Here is a 19,868-nt window from a genome sequence, read left to right as displayed (position 1 = left end):
ACAGCCGTTAGCCAAATATAAAACTGTATCTGCCCTGTGCTGAGTGGACGCTCCGTGGGTCAGTCGAGGGTTGGTGTGTCGTTGTGATTTTGCGGGCTGAAGTGACAAATTTGCCAAGAAAGGGTCGTGATAAAAGTGGGCTAGCATCACTGATTTTCGGAATACTATCATCAAACTTTCCACACGTATTATCAGATAATTAAGAAACATACTTACCGATGTGGCTATAGTGTCAGACGATGTTTTCAAGTAGAAAACTTGATACATAGTTTGCATTTCGTCTGAAGTCGTTGATCGTTTTCATTCCGGCTGTAGCCACATATTCGACGTGATTTGGGCATTCATGTACTGTAATCTCGGTAATCTTTGGAAGGCTTACAACCAATGAGAAGGATGCTAGAGCGAACGAAAAAGTGCGAATCGAACTCGGCAGAGTTGCCCAAAACGGGCCTTCGCTAAAAATGCCGTCCCACGTGTAGCGATCGCGGGGAGATCAGACTCTCCATTGACTTAGCCTTGCTCAAGGCAGTCGCATTATTCGCTCCGAAAAGACGCAGCTGTAAACCCACCCGCCGTATACCCTGTGCATGGTGTGTGCGATCACACCGAATGACCCACCCGTATACACACTGTCACATCGCACGAATACTGTTCACACAAGCCATCGCACTCGTACACCACTAACCGCATGCGGAGGCCGTCAGGCCGACAGCCTTGTCGGGTCTGTATCTTCCCGTTTTAATGTGTTGTATTGAAAAAATTCCAATAGTGGACGAAATTGGGGGGGCTCTAGGATATGCTAGTATGCAGCTCATGAATATTTACATCGTTCGTCAGACCTATCAAACAACACGGGATGTGAGGCAAATGAATTATTCATTTTGACGTCCAATCACGCACTTCACTTATCACGACCTTTGGACCCTATCATGCGTCCGTGGTGGTGGTGTGTGAGGTAAACATGTCTCGTCTTTCGCGGGCATTATGGTAATGAGCTGACCGCGGGAACTCTTCGCTTATTATGAGGTCAGTGGCTTCAACACAGATCCTACAAGGCTGTCGGCCTGACGGCCTCCGCATGCGGATAGTGTACGGGGGCATCGTGTCGTGCGATGTTACGCACAGTGAATACGGGTGGGTTTTACGCACAGTGAATACGGGTGGGTTTTTATACAGCGGCAGTCTTTTTTCGGAGTGAATAATTCGACTGCCTTGAGCAAGGCTACCATTGACTCAACGTAGCACACACACATGTTTGTACACGTTTGTATGGGAAGCGCTCTGTGGCAGAACGAAAGTGTCATGTGACTGAAAGGCCTAGCGAGTAAATAATTATAGTAAATAATGCCATATTTGTTTATACTGTGTATAGTAATTTAGAAGACCGATTGAACTCACGTTCACAGGTTTTTATATGTACATAGTTGTTAATAACGTTGTTTAATGTTGAATAATTTTGTAGTTTGATTTCCAGCTATATTTCATCACCTCTATAGGGAAATATGTGTGAAACTGAAAAAGAAAATACAAACAATGTTACGAAACGGAATTTTTGGTCTTATGTGTTTCTTTATTTATTTGCTCATGGTTAAATGTTAGCTGTCGTTTGATAAACCAGGTCTTTCGAAGTATCTTTAGTTTAAGTTGTTTTGGTCCCGATATCACCCGCAATGGTGAAAATAAGCTCCCCCCCCAAAAAAAAAAAAAAAAAAAAAAGTGTGAAATCTCAAGCCGAACTGGCTCATCAACAAATAATAAAAGAAAACAAAGACTTATGGGGTTCGTTAAGTGAGATCAAACTTTACCCGAGTCAAATAAATCCAAGTGCGAACGGCGGTGGGAAGTTTACCTGTCGGATTAATTACCCAGCATCATGGAAACTATTAATCCAGTGCGAACAGGCTTTTACACTCAGGTCAGACCAATGTTCAACGCGATCCATGCGGCGACGCGTTTGTTAGTTTTTCCCCACATGTTTGGATACAGGCAAGGTAGGTCCTAATGTTTATATTTTATTTGTGTCCTCCGTCCCCTACTCTGGTATCGTCCACACCATGGGCTACCTAAATACCCTTTTTCTTTTTTTGGGGGGGGGGGGGTACAGTTACAGCATTTTCATTTGTCAAATTTTAATCCCGAAGAAAAAATACTTAGTATAAAAAGCAGAGGTAACAGTTTTTCCCGGAGGCCACTATTGTGTTCCACTTCCAGCCATTTTGTGTTTTATTTATTCCAATCACCCCCCCCCCCGTTCTGATGGCTTTTATTATTTATGATCTGGTTTTTTTTATATTTTAACCTCGTTTGATAATTACCGACATGACCGACAGAGTATCGGCAGACTAGGCAAATAACACAACCCGGCCGGCGTGCCGTGCGCTGCCCAGCCGCCATCACCGTGGTGCGGGCGCCTGATCTGAATGACTGAATTCGCTGTCGGGCCTGCCATGAATGAGTACCAGTGTGCCACTCATTGCTGTGTAATGTACAACGTGTAGCTTGTTTACATGACAAGTGAACGTTAAGTTTAGATTCATGTGATCAATCTTCTTTGAGATTAGCGCCCTAAAAGAGGCAACCTGAACCACGCCATGCTTTTGTGTTAGTACAAAAGGATTATAGGTAATGTACAATGGTTGACCGTTACGAATAACAATAGCCTTTTGGGGTCGTGAAAACGCCGTGAAATTGCCGTGAATAAGTTGGCAGAGCCTATAGGGGAGAATAAGTGCCATTAAATCGCCGTGAAAATGCCCTGAACAATTATTTCACGGCAATTTCACGGCCAGATCGAGTTTCACATCGTTTTCACGGCAAAGATTTTCATAGTGTAACTGCTTTATATTCCTGTATTGAACAACAGCACCGATCTATTACACATGTTCTGTAAGCAAAGAATCGGTGCTTGCTGAAGCAGGGAATTCTGTGCTTACATCAAGCCTAAATCACGGGTTAGTGGGAATGTTGGCTTGTGAGCGTGTGTACTCTACGTTACTAGGAATTCTATGCTGAATTCTACACAGCTATTGTAGCAAGCAGAGTTGTAGAGTTTGGCGGTAAGCAGAGTCATGCAATTGGGTATTTTTTTTATTCTGCTTGATTTCTGTTGCCCTTAAAATACAATGCCAAAAATTGTGTTGAACAATTTGTTTTTCTTCACATATCCTAATTAATTGTTCTTTTTTTGTTACAGTTCACTGATAATGGGCTTATTGTTATGTACAATGGTGAAAAGGAGAAATATGCATACCCACGACCCACTAGTGGAACTACTTTTGGTGCAAGCCTCAACGACAGAGTTTTTGTTGCGCCATTTTACAGTGATGTGAACTTTTCATGTGACAGTACTGTGTATTACCAGGTATTATTCAAGACAGTTTTTTACCAATATATTTTATTATTATATATATTAGGCTTCCAGAGGCAAAAACATATTAGCATAAGTACATAAGTACCCGGATGACAGCAACATTGTGTCAGTAAAAGTTCCCGGGTGGAGCAATATTGCTTCAATATTGCTCCATCCGGGCATTTTAACACTTGCACGCACGTCACACGCGGCGACTGATGCAACGCTCACCATGTTGGGTAAGTTAGATTTACGTGTATTAACGCCGCGTAGCCCGGCACACTTTCACTGCATAACGCACATCATAGAGTTATATAGCGCACAGTGAAATTGCCTACAGTATGGCGCATTCAAGATTTTTCAATAGCATTTAAATAGAAAAACCAAACAATAAAATTGAATTTGAAAATCTGGAATCAGGTGAGCCAAAATAGTGTTGCTTTGATCAAGTCCTCAGCCTGATATAAATAATAATAATAATATAGGATGGTTTTTTTTCGGGGGATACAAGAATATATGGCACTCTCTATAGCTTGTGCAATATATTCTTGTATCCCCCTCAAAGCCATCCAATATTATATATTTATAACTGGCCAATTAAATTCAAGTCTTTGTGAAAACACAATAATGTTTTGCCTGCACGTTCATTCCAATAGAGTTTCATACAAACTGTTATCGTGGTTATTGCCGCATTCAAGCTTTTCAGAAGTGATCCTTCCAAGAACCATAACTGACTGGAACAGCCTCGTTCCTGAAAAGAGAAACCACTCCATCAAAATTTAAACTAAGTCTAGAAAAATATATGTTTCCGAAAGGCACAAACATAGCCTACATATAGGCGGCACTGAATAAAGGTACCGATCGGTGATGTTCTCTTAAACTTCTATCATTCTGAGACTTATTAGTGTTATTAGACTTATGAAGTATAGATATAATTAAAAGATTTAAAAGATTAAAAAGATTTTATTGTCATGATAAAAAAACATGAAATTTGTCTTCCCTGTGTAAAGGAGACTATACAATACAAGAAAGGCATAGCAAAAGTAGACAACAAGAATAAAATTACAATTTACAGATAAATATACAAATATAGAGATAAGAATATGTGGCGAGCTTGTAAAAAGTACAACAAATGAGAGTGAACCAAATTATCTCGACCATCTACTGTTAAAAAGCTGAATTGCACTGGGGAGAAAAGAATCCTTAAACCTGTTGGTCTTTAAGCGTAGTTGCCGGATCCTGCCTGAGTGGTTTTGGATAATGTAAGGGTGCAGAGGGTGGTTGGGGTCGCAAATGATCTTATTGATTTGGGAAATGATACAATCATTCATAATCTCTCGCATGCCTTTAACGCCAGCTCCAATTATCCTGCTCGCTCGTTTAGTAATACGTTGGAGCTTCTCAGAGTTAAATTGGGAGAGAGAATTAAACCAACAGACACAACAAAAACTTAAAATAGATTGAATTGTACTCTGATAAAAAAGCTTAAGAATATTCGTGTTAACGTTAAACGATTTCAATTTCCTTAAAAAGTAAAGCCGTTGATTAGATCTTTTATACACATGGGTAGTATTTGCACGCCAGTTTAGTTTGCTATCAATAAAATGTACCCAAATACTTCAACTCATTGACAATCTCAACAGATTCTTCCTTGATTGTAACAGGTAATGAATGTTTATGAGTGCAATTGCCAATATTTTCTTGAGTTGAAAGATGGAATGTTTTTTTCAACAAGGCGAAGCCGAAGAGAATGGAACATTCCATCTTTCACCTCATAAATCAAATGGAACAAAAAATGCACACTTAATGGACTGAAAAGTGCGCGTTGAATGGCGTAGCGTGTAATGGTACATTTAATTTGCGATAACGTGACGAACAATCATCCAATCAAATGGAAGGATCTGCTTTGGTGTAATAATGGGTGCGTTCGTTTAGCTTCCCTGGGTCGACCACTGTGTGTGGTGTTTTTTTTCCCCAGGACAAACGTGGGTAATTATCTGAACACTTTCGTCCTAGAAAAAGAAAACGCCACACACCGGGATCGACCCTGGGAAGCTAAACGAACGCTCATTGTATAATTGTTATATGATGGTGTGCAACAAATAAGGGTTGCAAGTGCTAGGCTTTACTTGATAATAATAACATCAAAGTCTTATTGTAGTCCACATACTACCAACGAGGTAGCCAAGGCGCTTAAGTATACAGAAAGAGAGGTTAATGAAAATTATGAGTTCTGAGACCCAATTATGTAGCACCTTATAAGGGTTTACAAGGTGCCAAGGCGCATTCAGCAGCCACAGCATGGAACACCCTTCTCTTTTTTCGATAAGTGCAATGGGTTATTTTACATGCATTACATAACACAGGTCCAACGGCTTTATGTCCCATCCGCAGAACGAAGCAATGGTTAAGTGTCTTGCTTTAGGACAACAAATGTCACAAGTGGGATTCGAACCGACACTCTGCTGATCAGAAACTGACACCAGAGTTCGAATTCGGTGGTCCAAACTGCTCAGCCACGACACTCCAATCAGCTTAGCATGGAAAGCAATAATTTAAAATATTAGGGCTTTTTGACTTTTTGATAACTTTTTATTTGTGCGTGGGAGGGTGGGGGCAGATGGCTGTTTGAGACTTTTTTTAAGTGACCTGAGCAAGTCTCATGAATCAATGTGTGTTTTTGAATGGAGCTCATTTCTCAAGTTTACGTTGATCCATTATTCACTGGGAAGTTCAAAGCACTCAAGGAGGCGATACAAACTCTTCTGCACAGCAATCTGTAAGATTTTGACTATCACACTTGGCTTCTACTTAGAGCAAGTGGCAATTGTTTATGGCAATGGTCATAAAACACTTATCAAAAAGTCAATGGTTTCCTGTTAAGATTAATTTGAAAGTCAAGCTTCATGTCATGTAGGTGTGGCAGATACTATTGGTGTGAAAAGTGCAAAACAACAGTAAGGCAGGTGAATGTAGTTCCTTGAAAAGAACAAATGTTGCAGGGTCACGACAATCATGTGGCTTAGTTTACTGGGACAGCTTTAACCCAGTTCGCGTTTGCGCTGATCTTTTTGGCTCGGTTGAAGACTAGCTACACATATGGTCAATTTAACCTGGCAGACTTGGGTCGGTTAAACTACTCATTCAGGTTGGGAAACTTCCTAGGCTGTTTGCACTGGATTTAAAATGGCTAAGTTACCCATTTCCTTGGTTAGTTTATACCCAAAATAAGTCCAATGCAAACACAGCTTAAAGGCAGTGGACACTATTGGTAGTTACGCAAAATAATTTTTGGCATAAAACATTGTGAGAAACGGCTCCCTCTGCAGTGCCATAGTTTTCGTAGCCTTGATCAAGGCGCTACAGCCAGCCGCGATCTGCAAAATCCCAATCCCATCACTGAATTCCGCCAGCGCACCCCCATACATTAAATAACACAGTGCATATAATATGTGTACAGCGTATGTACACATACGTACTGTACATGTACCATCTATATACGGTACACTTACGGTACATGGGTACTTCCTAAGTAGCGCCTTGATGGTTTTGTAACTGCCAAAATTTAGGGCGGAGCTCATTATGCTAATGTATACTAACAACCCGTTCTCATTGGTTGTTGGTTGACCTACCTATAAACTCTCGCTGCGATGTCAATCGCAACGTTCTGCAAGCACTCGCACACATGTGCTCGTGGCTGTATTTGCAATGGCGGCGGGCGAGGAAGAAATCCCTACTGTACTAGTAAAACAAAACTGGAAGTCGCTGGAAATCAGTGGTGTATAATTTGCAAAACCACTAAAGAAACTTTCAACAAAATATAACAACCGCGGTTAATGCATCAATCATGGGTTGAGAAATAGAAGGAAGACAATTAGACCATGTGAAATGTGTTTGAGAAAGGTTAAAAAAGTATCCAGGTGTCATGGGTTTCCGGCAAGATGGCTACTTGGTAACAATTCTTAGGTGCTGGGCATATGACAGTACAACACACCCCATCCCCTTGAAGCACAAACACAGACCAGATGAGATAAGAAATCCAGCTGTTTATTTTGTCTTACTGTATACATATATTATTTATTACGTTTCTCGCGGTAAATCAAAGTTGGGGATCGGAAATATGTGTTGTCGAACATACCAGACGGTAGCAGATGGCGTGTGGCTGAACAACAACTACAAGTAAAGTTCAATTTCATAAACTAACTCTTGCCATACTAGTACTACACTACAACGTTACACTTATAGTACAGCAGCTTTCAATTCAGGGACAAATCTACCAGCTACGTTGTAATATAATTATGATGCTAGTCCTCGTGTTATAATGAAACGCAAGACAACGGAAGTTGTTCGAAGTTGTTCAACACCATTACCGACCGGGCGAGTCTTGTCCGGCTCACCCGTCCGGCAGCGCATTCAGACCCCTTTACAATCATAGCTAATAATACACCACGCTCACGACACTGCATGCTATAAAAGCACGTAGTATGTCCATACAGCTAGCGTACGCACACACACATGGACGTGGCATGATTGCTAGCAGTAATACGTCATTCTCAATCGCGCCTGTGATTGGCCAATGTTTAGAATGACACGCCCACATCATGAATACCCTTTTATCGGAATTCCGATAAAGCTTTACAAACCCATCAAGGCTGTTGTTTGAGCCACGTGTGCGAGGTTGAACGTAGAAAGACACGACCGTATACTGTTCTCGCTGTACAATGTATGGTAATGTACATTTGTGTATGCACTGCATGCGTGTGCAGCGAACCGGGCCACAGTACGTCAACAGCCTTGATCAAGGCTATAGTTTTCGAGAAAGAAGTAATAATCCACGAATTTGATTTAGAGACCTTAGATTTAGAACTTGGAAGGTCTCGAAATCAACCATCCAAACGCACACAACTTCGTGTTGCAAGGTTTGTTTTTCCTTTCCTTATTATCTCGCAACTTCGATGACCGATTGAGCTCAAATTTTTACAGGTTTGTTATTTTATGCATACATGTGTGTGTGTGTTGAGATACACCAACTGTGAAGGCTAGTCTTTGACAATTACCAAGAGTGTCCACTGTCTTTAAATAAAACATGTAAAATGTATAACAATTATCTAAAAAGACATATCAACTTCCATGATAAAGGGGTTTTAATATGTGTCTGCTCAGGTGACTGCTCAATATTCCGACATCCCTATGTTCCGACACCCCTATATTCCGACAACTCAACCTATAATCCGACACCCCTATGTTCCGACACCCCTATGTTCCGACACCCCTATATTGCGACATCCCTATGTTTCGACACCCATTTATTCAGACAACCAAAACACTCCTATGTTTCGACACCCCTATGTTCCGACAACCTGCACCAACATTTTGTGTGAGCAATTTTTCAAGAAAAACGGTGCGAGTATGATTTATATAAAAAGTTTTATTCTTCAACTTTGGTTTAGTAAGAAGGGCTGAGTAAATTGGGGGGGGGGGGGTGGGGGAGACTTTATTATTTGTTATTATTAATTGTTAAGGTATTATTATTACGTGTATTATTATTTTAAAAAGTTAGGGGGGGCATATGAAAGAAATTATACACATCGGCACTAAAAACGCAGGGGAGGGTTGTAAAGTACCGAGCATTTTCTTGTGGGCTTACTCGGGAAACCACAACTCATGTTTATAACCACAAAACATAAGCACCAAATTCATGTGTGATTCAATTATCTTAATTTTGATTCAATCACTTTAAACAAACAATGGACAAAATTCAACTGATGAATGTTCAAACTTATTACCAGACGAAATTCGCCGGGAAACATGTAATACAACTTGTGTTTTTGTTATTGGTCAACAGAGTAATAATGTGCGAATATAACTTGTCGGAACATAGGGGTGTCAGAACATAGGGGTGTCGGAACATAGGGGTGTCGGAACATAGGTGTGTCGGAACATAGGGGTGTCGGAGTATAGGCTGAGTTGTCGGAACATAGGGATATCGGAACATAGGGGTGTCGGAATATAGGTGTGTAACCGTCTGCTTAATCCTCCCATTTCATTACAATCTTAATAATCCATGGACTTTTGACCATTGTGCTGTTTTCTTAACAGGTTTATCAAAGATTTGGAGCAGATCTAAACCAGTTGGCAGTTTTGAATAGAACAGATGAAATAATAAATGATCTACAAGTCTCAAACTTTCGTGCGGAATGGATGCTGGTCATAACTTGGTATAAGGTGTTTTCAAGCTCTTCATCTAATGTGAGTAAGGGTTACTATGAAATTGGATTTTATTAACAAATTTGTTACACATACAAAAGTGCAAATGACAATAAGAGGGTCATGGTGATAAGGAAAACAAGAAGAAATGAATAAATTTAGATGTGGGAAGAAGAGCCCAACTTGGAAGACCTACCCCTTGTTCACGCATGTCAGGTAGGAACTGAGAAGACAAATTTAAATGCAAGTCTCCAGGTCCAAGTTTGGACTAAAACTTGGGACCACAGATTTGAAAGAAACCACTGGGCCAACCTGATCCCCAAAGTTTAACACCTGTCTTTAAGTGTCTTGTTAATGGCGCTACATACATTATAAGTTCTCATTATTATTATGACAATCATTTTGCTCTAAGTCATTTCATTTTCAAGAAATTTATTTTGTGCACTCATTTTGTGAGAAATAAAAACGCACAATTAGTATACTTTGTGTGCTCTAACTAAACCATTTAATTCACATAAATGTGTAGGGAACAAAATGCGCCTGTATTGTCACGTCACAGGGTCCTTCACACTCTGTTGTGTCCGTCAAAATTTCTCAAAATGCCAAATGCGCCCGTAAAAGAAATGTAGCGCCGGACAAAACCGTCGGGCGCCCGGGCAACAAATTTCGAAAAATAAACTGCTCACAAAAAGTTAGGAGACTTTTTTATTCAAGTTTTTGTTATTATTTTGTGCTCTCTTTATAATCAATGCAAAGCTGAAGTGTTCCTCTTTAAAATGCTACTTTATTTGTAATGATGACATATTGCTTGACTTGGCCACATAGTGAGAATGAGACAAAGTCGCAATTTTGTGTCACTGTGTGAACAAACAAATTGATTCTGTAATTAAAGGAACACGTTGCCTTGGATCGGACGAGTTGGTCTGTAAAAAGCGTTTGAAACCGTTTGTTATGAAATGCATATGGTTAGAAAGATTTTTAAAAAGTAGAATATAATGATCCACACAAGTATTACTCAAAATTGCACGGTTTTCCTTTTACGTCGCGAACTAACACGGTCGGCCATTTATGGGAGTCAAAAATTTGACTCGCATAAATGGCCGACTGTGTTAGTCGACGAGGTAAAAAGACAACCACGCAATATCGAAGCATATTTGTGTAGATCATTGTATTCTACTTTTACAACATCTTTCTACCCATATGCATTTTATAACAAACGGTTACAGAACACTTTTCAAAGACCAACTCGACCCATTCAAGGCAACGTGTTCCTTTAAAACAAGCAAGACAATTTACTGATCTTATTCCACTTTATTGAAACAAGAAGTTCAGTAACGAGTGGATGATCCGAAAGCGTTGATGACATCCTGGCATCTTCTCTTGCTGCACGCAAGTTTGGTGATACGCTGCTGAGGGATAGCGTTCATTTCTTTATAAAAGTACTGGTTTGGTCAGCCACAGTTGATGTGTTGGTGGTTCTGGCGCGGACAGAGCGGCCAAGCTGGTCCATCAGAGATGTTCCATAGGATTCAGGTCTGGACTGTTAGCGGGCCAATCCATCCGTTGCACCCCAACATTGTTCAGGTAATCATTCACCAGTCGGGCTTGATGGGGGCGAGCGTTGTCATCTTGAAAGATGGCATTGGGTCCAAGAGTCTGCAGGTATGGGACTGCTATCAGCTGTAGGACATGTAGGATATCGTCTCTGTACTTGGTACCGTTCAGGTTTCCAGCGAACACCACAAGTCTTGTTTTCCCAAACATGGATATGCCTCCCCACACCATCACGCTTCTACCTCCAAATGATGTGACTATCAATGCAACAATCAGCATACTGCTACCCAGGTCTTCTCCAAGCTTTAACCCGACCATCCAAATCGCGCAAACAAAAGCGTGATTCATCCTAAGTTCCATGGAGGATGTTAATAATAATAATAATAGTGGCTTCTAATATAGCGGTCAGGTTCATGACGCAGTGACGCTCAGGGCGCTTCAACGTTATTACCCCTGGTCACTGGGCCTTAAGTCATTCCTTAAACCATCTCAGCTCCCTGGGGAGTGTACAGCCTGTGCCGCCAAATATGTAGCGCACTAAGCTAATCAATCACAAGAACTAACTCTGCCCTCACATGTACCTATTTACCCCTGGCTGGAGAGAAGCTTATGGTCAAGTGTCTTGCTCAAGGACACAAGTGTCACCACAAGGACTCGAACCCACCTGGAGTCATTGTTTAACCCAGTCTTGCAAATACCCAAACAAGTTTTTTTTCAAGAGATGAGGGTTAATTGTGTGTTGTGTATTTACTGGTGCAAATCTGTGTGTAAACCATTGATGGTTCTGAAGCTTGATCAGTTTGATTATAAATCATTATTCATAAATACCCCAGACAGTTTCTCTACTCCTATTGGTGGAGAGCACGTCACGTGGGGGTGTTTAAACGGTTGATAATGACAGGTGTTTATAACCGGCTGGCTTCCGCGTGTCAGGCGTGCAAAATTATCACGCGGAAGGCAATTCATAGCTATTAGTAACAGCGCGTAATATACTTCTAAGCGCGCGTGCGTAATCTATATATACACGGCAATTCGACCCTGCCGGCTTTAAACGGCCGTTTACGAACTCGTCGCTACCCTTTTATTCCCTTATCAATTGACCATTTAGCACAGATATGTGGTGTCCACCTGAAACACTGCATCTTCCCGGTATACCTCGGTGTCACCCTGTACCAGACGCTCTTGTACAAGCAGCATATATGCCGTATTGAATAACCCCTTTGTTGCTATGAAAGTCGCCAGGGCAAACCACTGTGGGGCAAACAGTATGCCCGTCTAAACGCGTACATCAATGAAGAACGCAGCCGAAGCGTTTACACACACACGCTCAAGCACGCCATGTTGTAGGGCAGGTTTTTGAATGGTTCGATACGGTCTATTAACAAGGTAAAAGGTAAAGTGAGAACCAGAAACAACTTACAAACTCATCGTGGGGTGCCAATGTTTCCACGCTCTTTGCCACTCTGCTGCAGAGTATGCCTGGATGGCCCGTCTGGGAAAGGTCCTCTCATGCAAAGATAGTTGACCATGCTCTCAACAACAGTTGCAGATCCATCACTGGCTGCCTAAAACAAACAGACAATACCAGCTTCAATTCAATTCAATTCAATTCATTTCTTTATTCATCATGGCCAGCATGCAAATCACTTTCTAGATTTGCACATTAAAATACAATGCCCTTGCCGGCATTGCCAAACCTGATATACGTACATTGTACATTGTACATGGATCACAGTAGCCAGCAGTACTGAGCACTTCAGACAAAGGATTTGCCCTTTGGGAAAAGAAAGTTTGGGTTGTTTTGGAGGTGAAAAGGTTAGAGGTAGGTCATGATGGTGAGTTGTAGCCTAATGGTTTCAGTATCAGAACTCCAGTTAGAAGTGCCATTTGCACTTGTCTTGTATACTGGGTGGGATTTCCCTTGGGGAAAAGTTTGAGATTATTTAAAGGTTGAAGGTCTAGGTCAAGGTGGTGAGTTCAAGTCAACAGATCAATGTCAAGGTTCAGCGCTCGGGTACAAGAACACAGTTTGGTGAGCATCACTATTATTTTTATAAAATTAAAGGACTTGAATTTCTTTTCAATTTGCAGAACTTGACAAATACGTTTCAGGCAACTGTTGCAACTAATGGTCGCCAGGGATACACTATATTCCAATATGAAGTTGGGCACATGCTTTGGGACTTTAATGTGCTTCCATTTCAAGATGTTGTGATTGGATACAAATGCCCTAATGGAGAAAGCACGTACATCAATGATCCTGATCCACAAGACTCAATTGACATCCATAAGAGACCAGACATGTATCTTGGTAACACTAACCAGTCAGGTATCTGGGCATACAGATTGGATTCCAACTCGGATACCTATGTCAATCCTGAACAAGAATGTGACCAATGGCAAGCTGTTCAGCCAGACCCATCAACTTGGATGCCTACTGATGACTGTCCATGTAGTCACAATCAAGCTATGGTTGATAGTAGATACGAGTTGTTAAGTTTGACTGATCTGGGTATTGATGAAGCTGTTTCCTTTAGTTGGCCCTTATTACCAAAAGGTATGAGTAGCTGATAAACTTACAAACTTAGCTTAAAGAAGCATGTTTTTTGTGCGTTATTAGCAACTTTTTTATTGGGGGAGTAACAATGCTAGAATTAAATAAGTGTAAAACAATAATGTAATTCTATTTCTGCAAGTTGATATAAATTAAGAGAAAAGTTTTTGAGTGGAGAACCCATAATTAAAAGAATTCTGTGAGCCTTTTGTTTTATACAAATCATGCCCATGGTTTGAAATTGAGGTACATTGTAAGTAAAGTGTATTATATAACATGTACATTGCTTTTCTCCTTATTACACTACAGATTGCTATTATCGTACATTCTTGGCAAGTGATTCGCCAGGATTACTGTGTTGCTATGACAATTTGGAAGCATTAATGCAGTTTCCAAATGACGTTTTCTTTGGGGCCGTTTCTGAGCGCTTTTCATTCAACCCATTCTTTACCTCTGGCAGTGGTACTTTACAGGACAGATATAACACTTGGATTGGTAAGTAAAAATGTTCTACATGTACAAACTGTGACAGGACAGCAACAGTTTGATGCAATTTATTCAAACAAATAGACAAAGTATCTTAATTTTGATAATCTGGCAGCAAGAATGCATTGCTTCAACAATTCAAGCAGGAAGATATTATTCCCTTTCTGTGAAATCTGGTGTCAGTAGTATTAAACAAAATCTAATAATGTGATTTGGAAATTTAATAAAGTTATTACCCTCATTATTGTATTAAACAAATCATTTACGTTACATATGAGCTTCCAAGGACAATCACCAGTGGTCTCTGTGTTAACACGCAGAATGTTTAACAATAAAAAAGAAAAGAGGTTGACTTTTGAAACGTAAGCCTTCTTACAGTTATATATTTAAAGGTTTTCATACCACTTTGAATGATTGACATTGTAATAGTATTTGCCTCTGACTACATGTTTATCCCCTGGCTGCCCCTTCCCAGGTTGTATCATAATTTGGGTGTGATACACGGCAGTTAACGGTTGTATTTGTTTCTGACTGGCACCCCAAACAAAAATACTGACAACAGAGATATTGACAAAGAGGGAACTGCCAACATAGGGCTAGATAGTTCACTTAGTAAAGCGCTGGCAAGTTAATCTGGAGGTCGTTGGTTCGAGTCCCACTCGCTTAGTCAATTTTTCTTTGTTCAGCCCAAAATCATTTAGAAAATGTACCCAGTCAGTTTCCCTTGTGGTTTATAATGTAAATACTATCAACAATAGAAATAACTCACATGGAAATATTATCTTGGTTTCATCAAATCGTGTTATCATAAACTCCACCAGTGTGCAAGTAACAATAATAACATATATGTATGAAGACTGTGGTAATCTGGAACTAGAGCAAGTTCGATCAGGGTACAATCGTCGACTAGTGGTTAGTTCGTGACGTACCAACCGCATACGCGCTGAAATAAGCGTGCGATTGACTCTAGTGGTTTTCTAGCGACCGTGTGAGAAAAAGATGACAGTGAACCATAGCTCTATGCCTGAACACATAAAAGGTCCATACTCACTTCTTTTCAGCTATTTTACGAATAACTGGTCCTCTCTGCCTGCAGCACACTGTGATATGACAAATTGCTATTGGTAACCAACGATGCGACCAACCTCGACCAGCCTCCAGTGGATGGTCGCGAATAGTCGACTAGACAGGTCCAACTATCGTTGACTAATGCGGGTTCGATCAGAGTTAGTCGAACTATGGTTAACTATGGTCATTGATCGAACTTACTCCTAGTAGCTAGACAAGATCACATCTTTCCTCCAATCAAGAAATAAACGATTCTGTAGAGAAGATTGAATTCAAATATTTTTCATTCAATAGAATATTGTAGCTCCATGGGTTCAGTTTTCAAAATAATGATGTGTCTCACATAGCCTTTTCAAATCTACTTTCTGACATTTGTTCTTTTCTCAAGTCTGTATCTTTAAGTAGGTTACAAAGTCAGTGAGATGTGAGGGTTGTTTCACTGTGCGTCCTAAACTTGTGACCAAAGGTTTTGGTTGTCCTGCGTCTTGTAATATTTCTATATTCGCTTTAATGGTTGTTTCCTCCTTTGATACATTGGTGTCAATGATTGGGTTGATTAGACTGTAATCCACTTCGGTGCTGCAGAGATCTCTGCGATTTCTTTGGTACATTTTGCCAGTTTTGGTCATCACTTCACATGATCGAGATTTGGTTTTCTTTCTCGCTAGAGTTACATCTTGGATTCAGTTCAAATAGTTGGATGCAGGACATTACCGAGGACATGGACTTGAACATGTACTCAAGGATAGAGCACTCAAACACAAGTTAACACATTGAAAATTAAAAACCATAATATTAATTTTTGGTTTTTACCCATATACACCAATGTGTGTAGCACTGTATAGTCAGTACTTTCCCCGAGTCCTGTGAAAAAAATCACAGGCGTTTTACTCGGGTGGGATTCGAACCCACGACCTTTGCAATTCTAGAGCAGTGTCATACCAACTAGACCACCGAGATTGCACGGTAGCTAGAGGCAGTTTGAATCCTATGTTTAGCAGCGGGTACTGCAAACGATTTAATAGATGTTAAATTTGCATCGGGGATAAAGAATATTAATTTTTGGTTTTTACCCATATACACCGATGTGTGTGGCACTGTATAGTCAGTACTTTCCCGAGTCCTGTGAAAAAAATCACAGGCATTTTACTCGGGTGGGATTCGAACCCACGACCTTTGCAATTCTAGAGCAGTGTCATACCAACTAGACCACCGAGATTGCCCGGTAGCTAGAGGCAGTTCGAATCCTATATCCATATCCGGTGTATATGGGTAAAAACCAAAAATTAATATTCTTTATCCCCGATGCAAATTTAACATCTATTAAAAACCATAATGTTATACTCTTTTTGAAGGGTTTGTATTTCTAGTATTTTTAGTCACTGAATTGCTCTTAATGAATTTGTTTTTCTTGCTTATTTTTGTTTAGAAAAAGAGGTTTCGCCAAGGTACTACTGCTGCGTTGCATCTTATAGTCAACAGTTTTGTGAAAGTTATGAAATGAAACGACCGAAGAAGTCTTGTAGCACATACATGCCACCAACTCTAGGTGAGTAGATTAGTTTAATGTGTTATACTGAAAGTTGTTGAAGTTTTGTTTATAAACATTTCCAGTCATTGCGAGTTGAATAATGGAAGAATTAACGCCCTTGTTGCACAAGTTGTGTGATTTCAGATGCTTGATTTCGAGACCTAAAATTCTAATTCTAAGGTGTCAAAATCAAAGTAAAATATTTTAGTGAGAAGTTGCTTCTTTCTCAAAAACTGTTTTACTTCAGAGGAAGCCGTTTCTCACAATGTTTTATACTATTAACAACTCTTCATTACGGTTACCAAGTAAGGTTTTATGCTAATAATTAGTTTGAGTATTACCAATAGTGTCCACTGCCTTTAAGATCCAATATTGTAACAATAAAATGTGTTATAGCACTTTGAGGTTACCACCACAGGGGCCAGTTCTGATTACATGTGCCAAGGTGGAATTGCACAACTTAATTGTTTGAGGGGTTAACCTCATTGTCGGTATATGACTAGTTCCAATAATTGTTTCATTTTTTTTTCTATGCAAGTCGCCAGACACACAAGGCCTGAAGGCCACTTCAAGGTGTGGGCTACAATTATTTTTGTCCAGAGGCGGTTGCCACCTACTCCTAGGGCTGAAACAGGGTTACCCCTTTTACAGTCCATACGGATGTAGGCTTGGGTATCCTCAGGTCGAAGCCTGGCCGGTAGAGCAGAAAGCACTACCTCCCCAATTTTTTGTAGCATGTGTCACGACCGGGATTCGAACCCACACCCTGCTGATCAAACACCAGGGCTTGAATCCGGTGCTCTTAACCGCTCGGCCATGACACATTGCATCCCATCTGTGTGCCTATATGGTTCAGGTGTACACACAGATGTTTGACATTTGTTAATTAAATAATTTGGGCTTGGTGCCGAAGAATGGTTGGTGTGAGTGTACCCAAAAGGAAAAGATGCACGGTGTGCCAAATAATGAATATGGGCTTCATTGCCCATTAATAGTGGTGTCACCTGTACCTTTAGAAGATGCCAGGTGTGCCACTTCAAAAGAAGCACGCTATGCCAAGTGTACAGTAATGCTGGTCACCTGTACATTGAAAAGAAGCCACGCTGACCAAATTTGTTGGGTTTGTGTACCACAGTGTGGACGCCCAACTGATGATCGGGTGTATCCAAAGCTCCTTTTTGTCAATGTAACAGTTTTCAGAGGCTGTGACTTATTTGATTCTGCGTATAAACACTTCAAATACTTTTTCCCGCCCATTATTAAAAAAAGAACAAAAAACACAAACATCCCTTACAAAAAAGTCTCATGGGATTCCCATGGGATTCCCATGGGTTCCCATGGGATCCCATGAGAACTCCATGGGATTCTGACTTTTTCCCATGGTATCCCATCGAGAAGACCATGGGATCCCATGGGGTCCCATGTGAAGACCATAGGAACCCCATGGGATTCTGATTTGTTCCCATGGTGTCCCATGGTGTCTCATCAATAAGACCATGGGACCCCATGGGGTCCCATGTGAAGACCATGGGGTCCCATGTGAAGACCATAGGAACCCCATGGGATTCTGATTTGTTAACATGGTGTCCCATGGTGTCTCATCGATAATACCATGGGATCCCATGTGAAGACCATTGGGTCCCATGTGAAGACCATGGGGTCCCATGTGAAGACCATAGGAACCCCATGGGATTCTGATTTGTTCCCATGGTGTCTCATGGTGTCTCATCGATAAGACCATTGGATCCCATGGGATCCCATGTGAAGACCATGGGGTCCCATGTGAAGACCATAGGAACACCATGGGATTATGATTTGTTCTCGTTGGTCACAGTTGTTCCCATGGGGTTCCCATGGGAAAACCATGGGTTTATGATTTGTTCACATTGAGTCATCAGGTTTACTATTGGGTCCCAGGGGAACACCATGGAAATACCATGGGGTATGGTGCGTTCCCATTGGGGTTCAACTTATAAGATCTTATAAGATTTTGTTAGAGAGTCCGAAATATAAGAATAATTCCTCAAAGAAGTTTCAGAGAAAAACATCTTGCTCATTTCTTACTTCAGTAGAAACAGTAAGAAACCATTTCTTACTTCAGTAAGAAACAGTAACAAACACTTTGTGACTTAAGTAACAAACAGTAAGAAACCATTTCTTACTTCTTCAGTAAGAAACCATTTCTAAACCATTTCTTACTTCAGTAAGAATCTGTTGATAAACACTTGTTGGTTTCCCTCAGGGCCCGCAGGAAGTGTAACTTGATGCTGTCAATTACATAACACTTCCTGTGTGGGTGGGGGGGGGGGGGGGTGGGGGGTAGTTTGAATTCTAACTGACACTCATAGTCATTCATACTGCAAGCTGCTTGCACACACATTATTGTGTGTTGGTTTTTACACCAAAATGGAAGATATACTCTTTATTCAGTGGGAATGAAACATTACAGAAGGATCAACAAGCATAGACCACAATGCACCTAATTCCAAGCTTTACGCGCGCGCCCCAGTATTTGCGAAAAGGTCTATGTCTACAACAAGGACATCAACAGTAGCCAGAAAGAGATACACATGGTGAGCTGTTTTCTGTAATTTTCTAAATGTATACGTTTTATAGTCAATGAGAAGAGAAGCTATAGTGTCACTTTATACAATGTTCAACAATGGAGGTACCTCCATGGTACATGTACAACCAAGTGGAGCATAGCTCCATGTTTATAACTATAGTGTACAACAGTGTATGTGTTTTAATTTCTTTTAGTTGTGAACTCAATGGAGTAAATGTTTTTGGTTTCAGATGCAACAGTTTTATTGATGGTCTGTCAGTTCACGTGGCTCCAAGCCCCAAAACTATAACATGCCGTGTGATGATTGCAAGATTGGTTACTCCTGGTGCGAGTGTAATTATTTCTGAGTCAAGATTCTCAACCAAGGCTGAACTCTTGTCAGGATTCTCAGGAACACACATCAGAAGTTTCACCAAAAGTTAATTTAAAAAGAAATGTCTTTATGTTAAAATTGTTTAAAAATGATGTATTTTGCAAACAAAATGTGTCACTTCAAGCATCTTCAAGTCAGTTGTTTCAACAGAGTGCTTGTGTACTCAAATCAAGGTGTGTA

At 40.5% G+C, this 19,868-nt stretch overlaps 1 protein-coding gene and 1 non-coding gene across 2 annotated transcripts in view; one reads left to right on the top strand and one right to left on the bottom strand.

Annotated features, from left to right (window-relative positions):
- The window catches only part of LOC139948325 (uncharacterized), a 161,774-nt gene that overhangs the window by 54,964 nt on the left and 86,942 nt on the right, over positions 1-19,868 (top strand). The window contains exons 4-8 of the mRNA XM_071946451.1: positions 3,194-3,361; positions 9,449-9,598; positions 13,202-13,667; positions 13,974-14,159; positions 16,648-16,767. Coding sequence (XP_071802552.1) covers positions 3,194-3,361; positions 9,449-9,598; positions 13,202-13,667; positions 13,974-14,159; positions 16,648-16,767 — 1,090 coding nt within the window. The remainder of the gene's footprint in view (positions 1-3,193; positions 3,362-9,448; positions 9,599-13,201; positions 13,668-13,973; positions 14,160-16,647; positions 16,768-19,868) is intronic.
- Positions 16,106-16,182, bottom strand: Trnas-aga (transfer RNA serine (anticodon AGA)). The gene has a single exon. It is a non-coding gene; the product is annotated as a tRNA-Ser (tRNA).

Source organism: Asterias amurensis, chromosome 15 (assembly GCF_032118995.1).
Source record: "Asterias amurensis chromosome 15, ASM3211899v1".
Taxonomy (NCBI): domain Eukaryota; kingdom Metazoa; phylum Echinodermata; class Asteroidea; order Forcipulatida; family Asteriidae; genus Asterias; species Asterias amurensis.
Note: the sequence above shows the minus strand (reverse complement) of the source record. Positions and strands in the feature narration are given on the sequence as shown.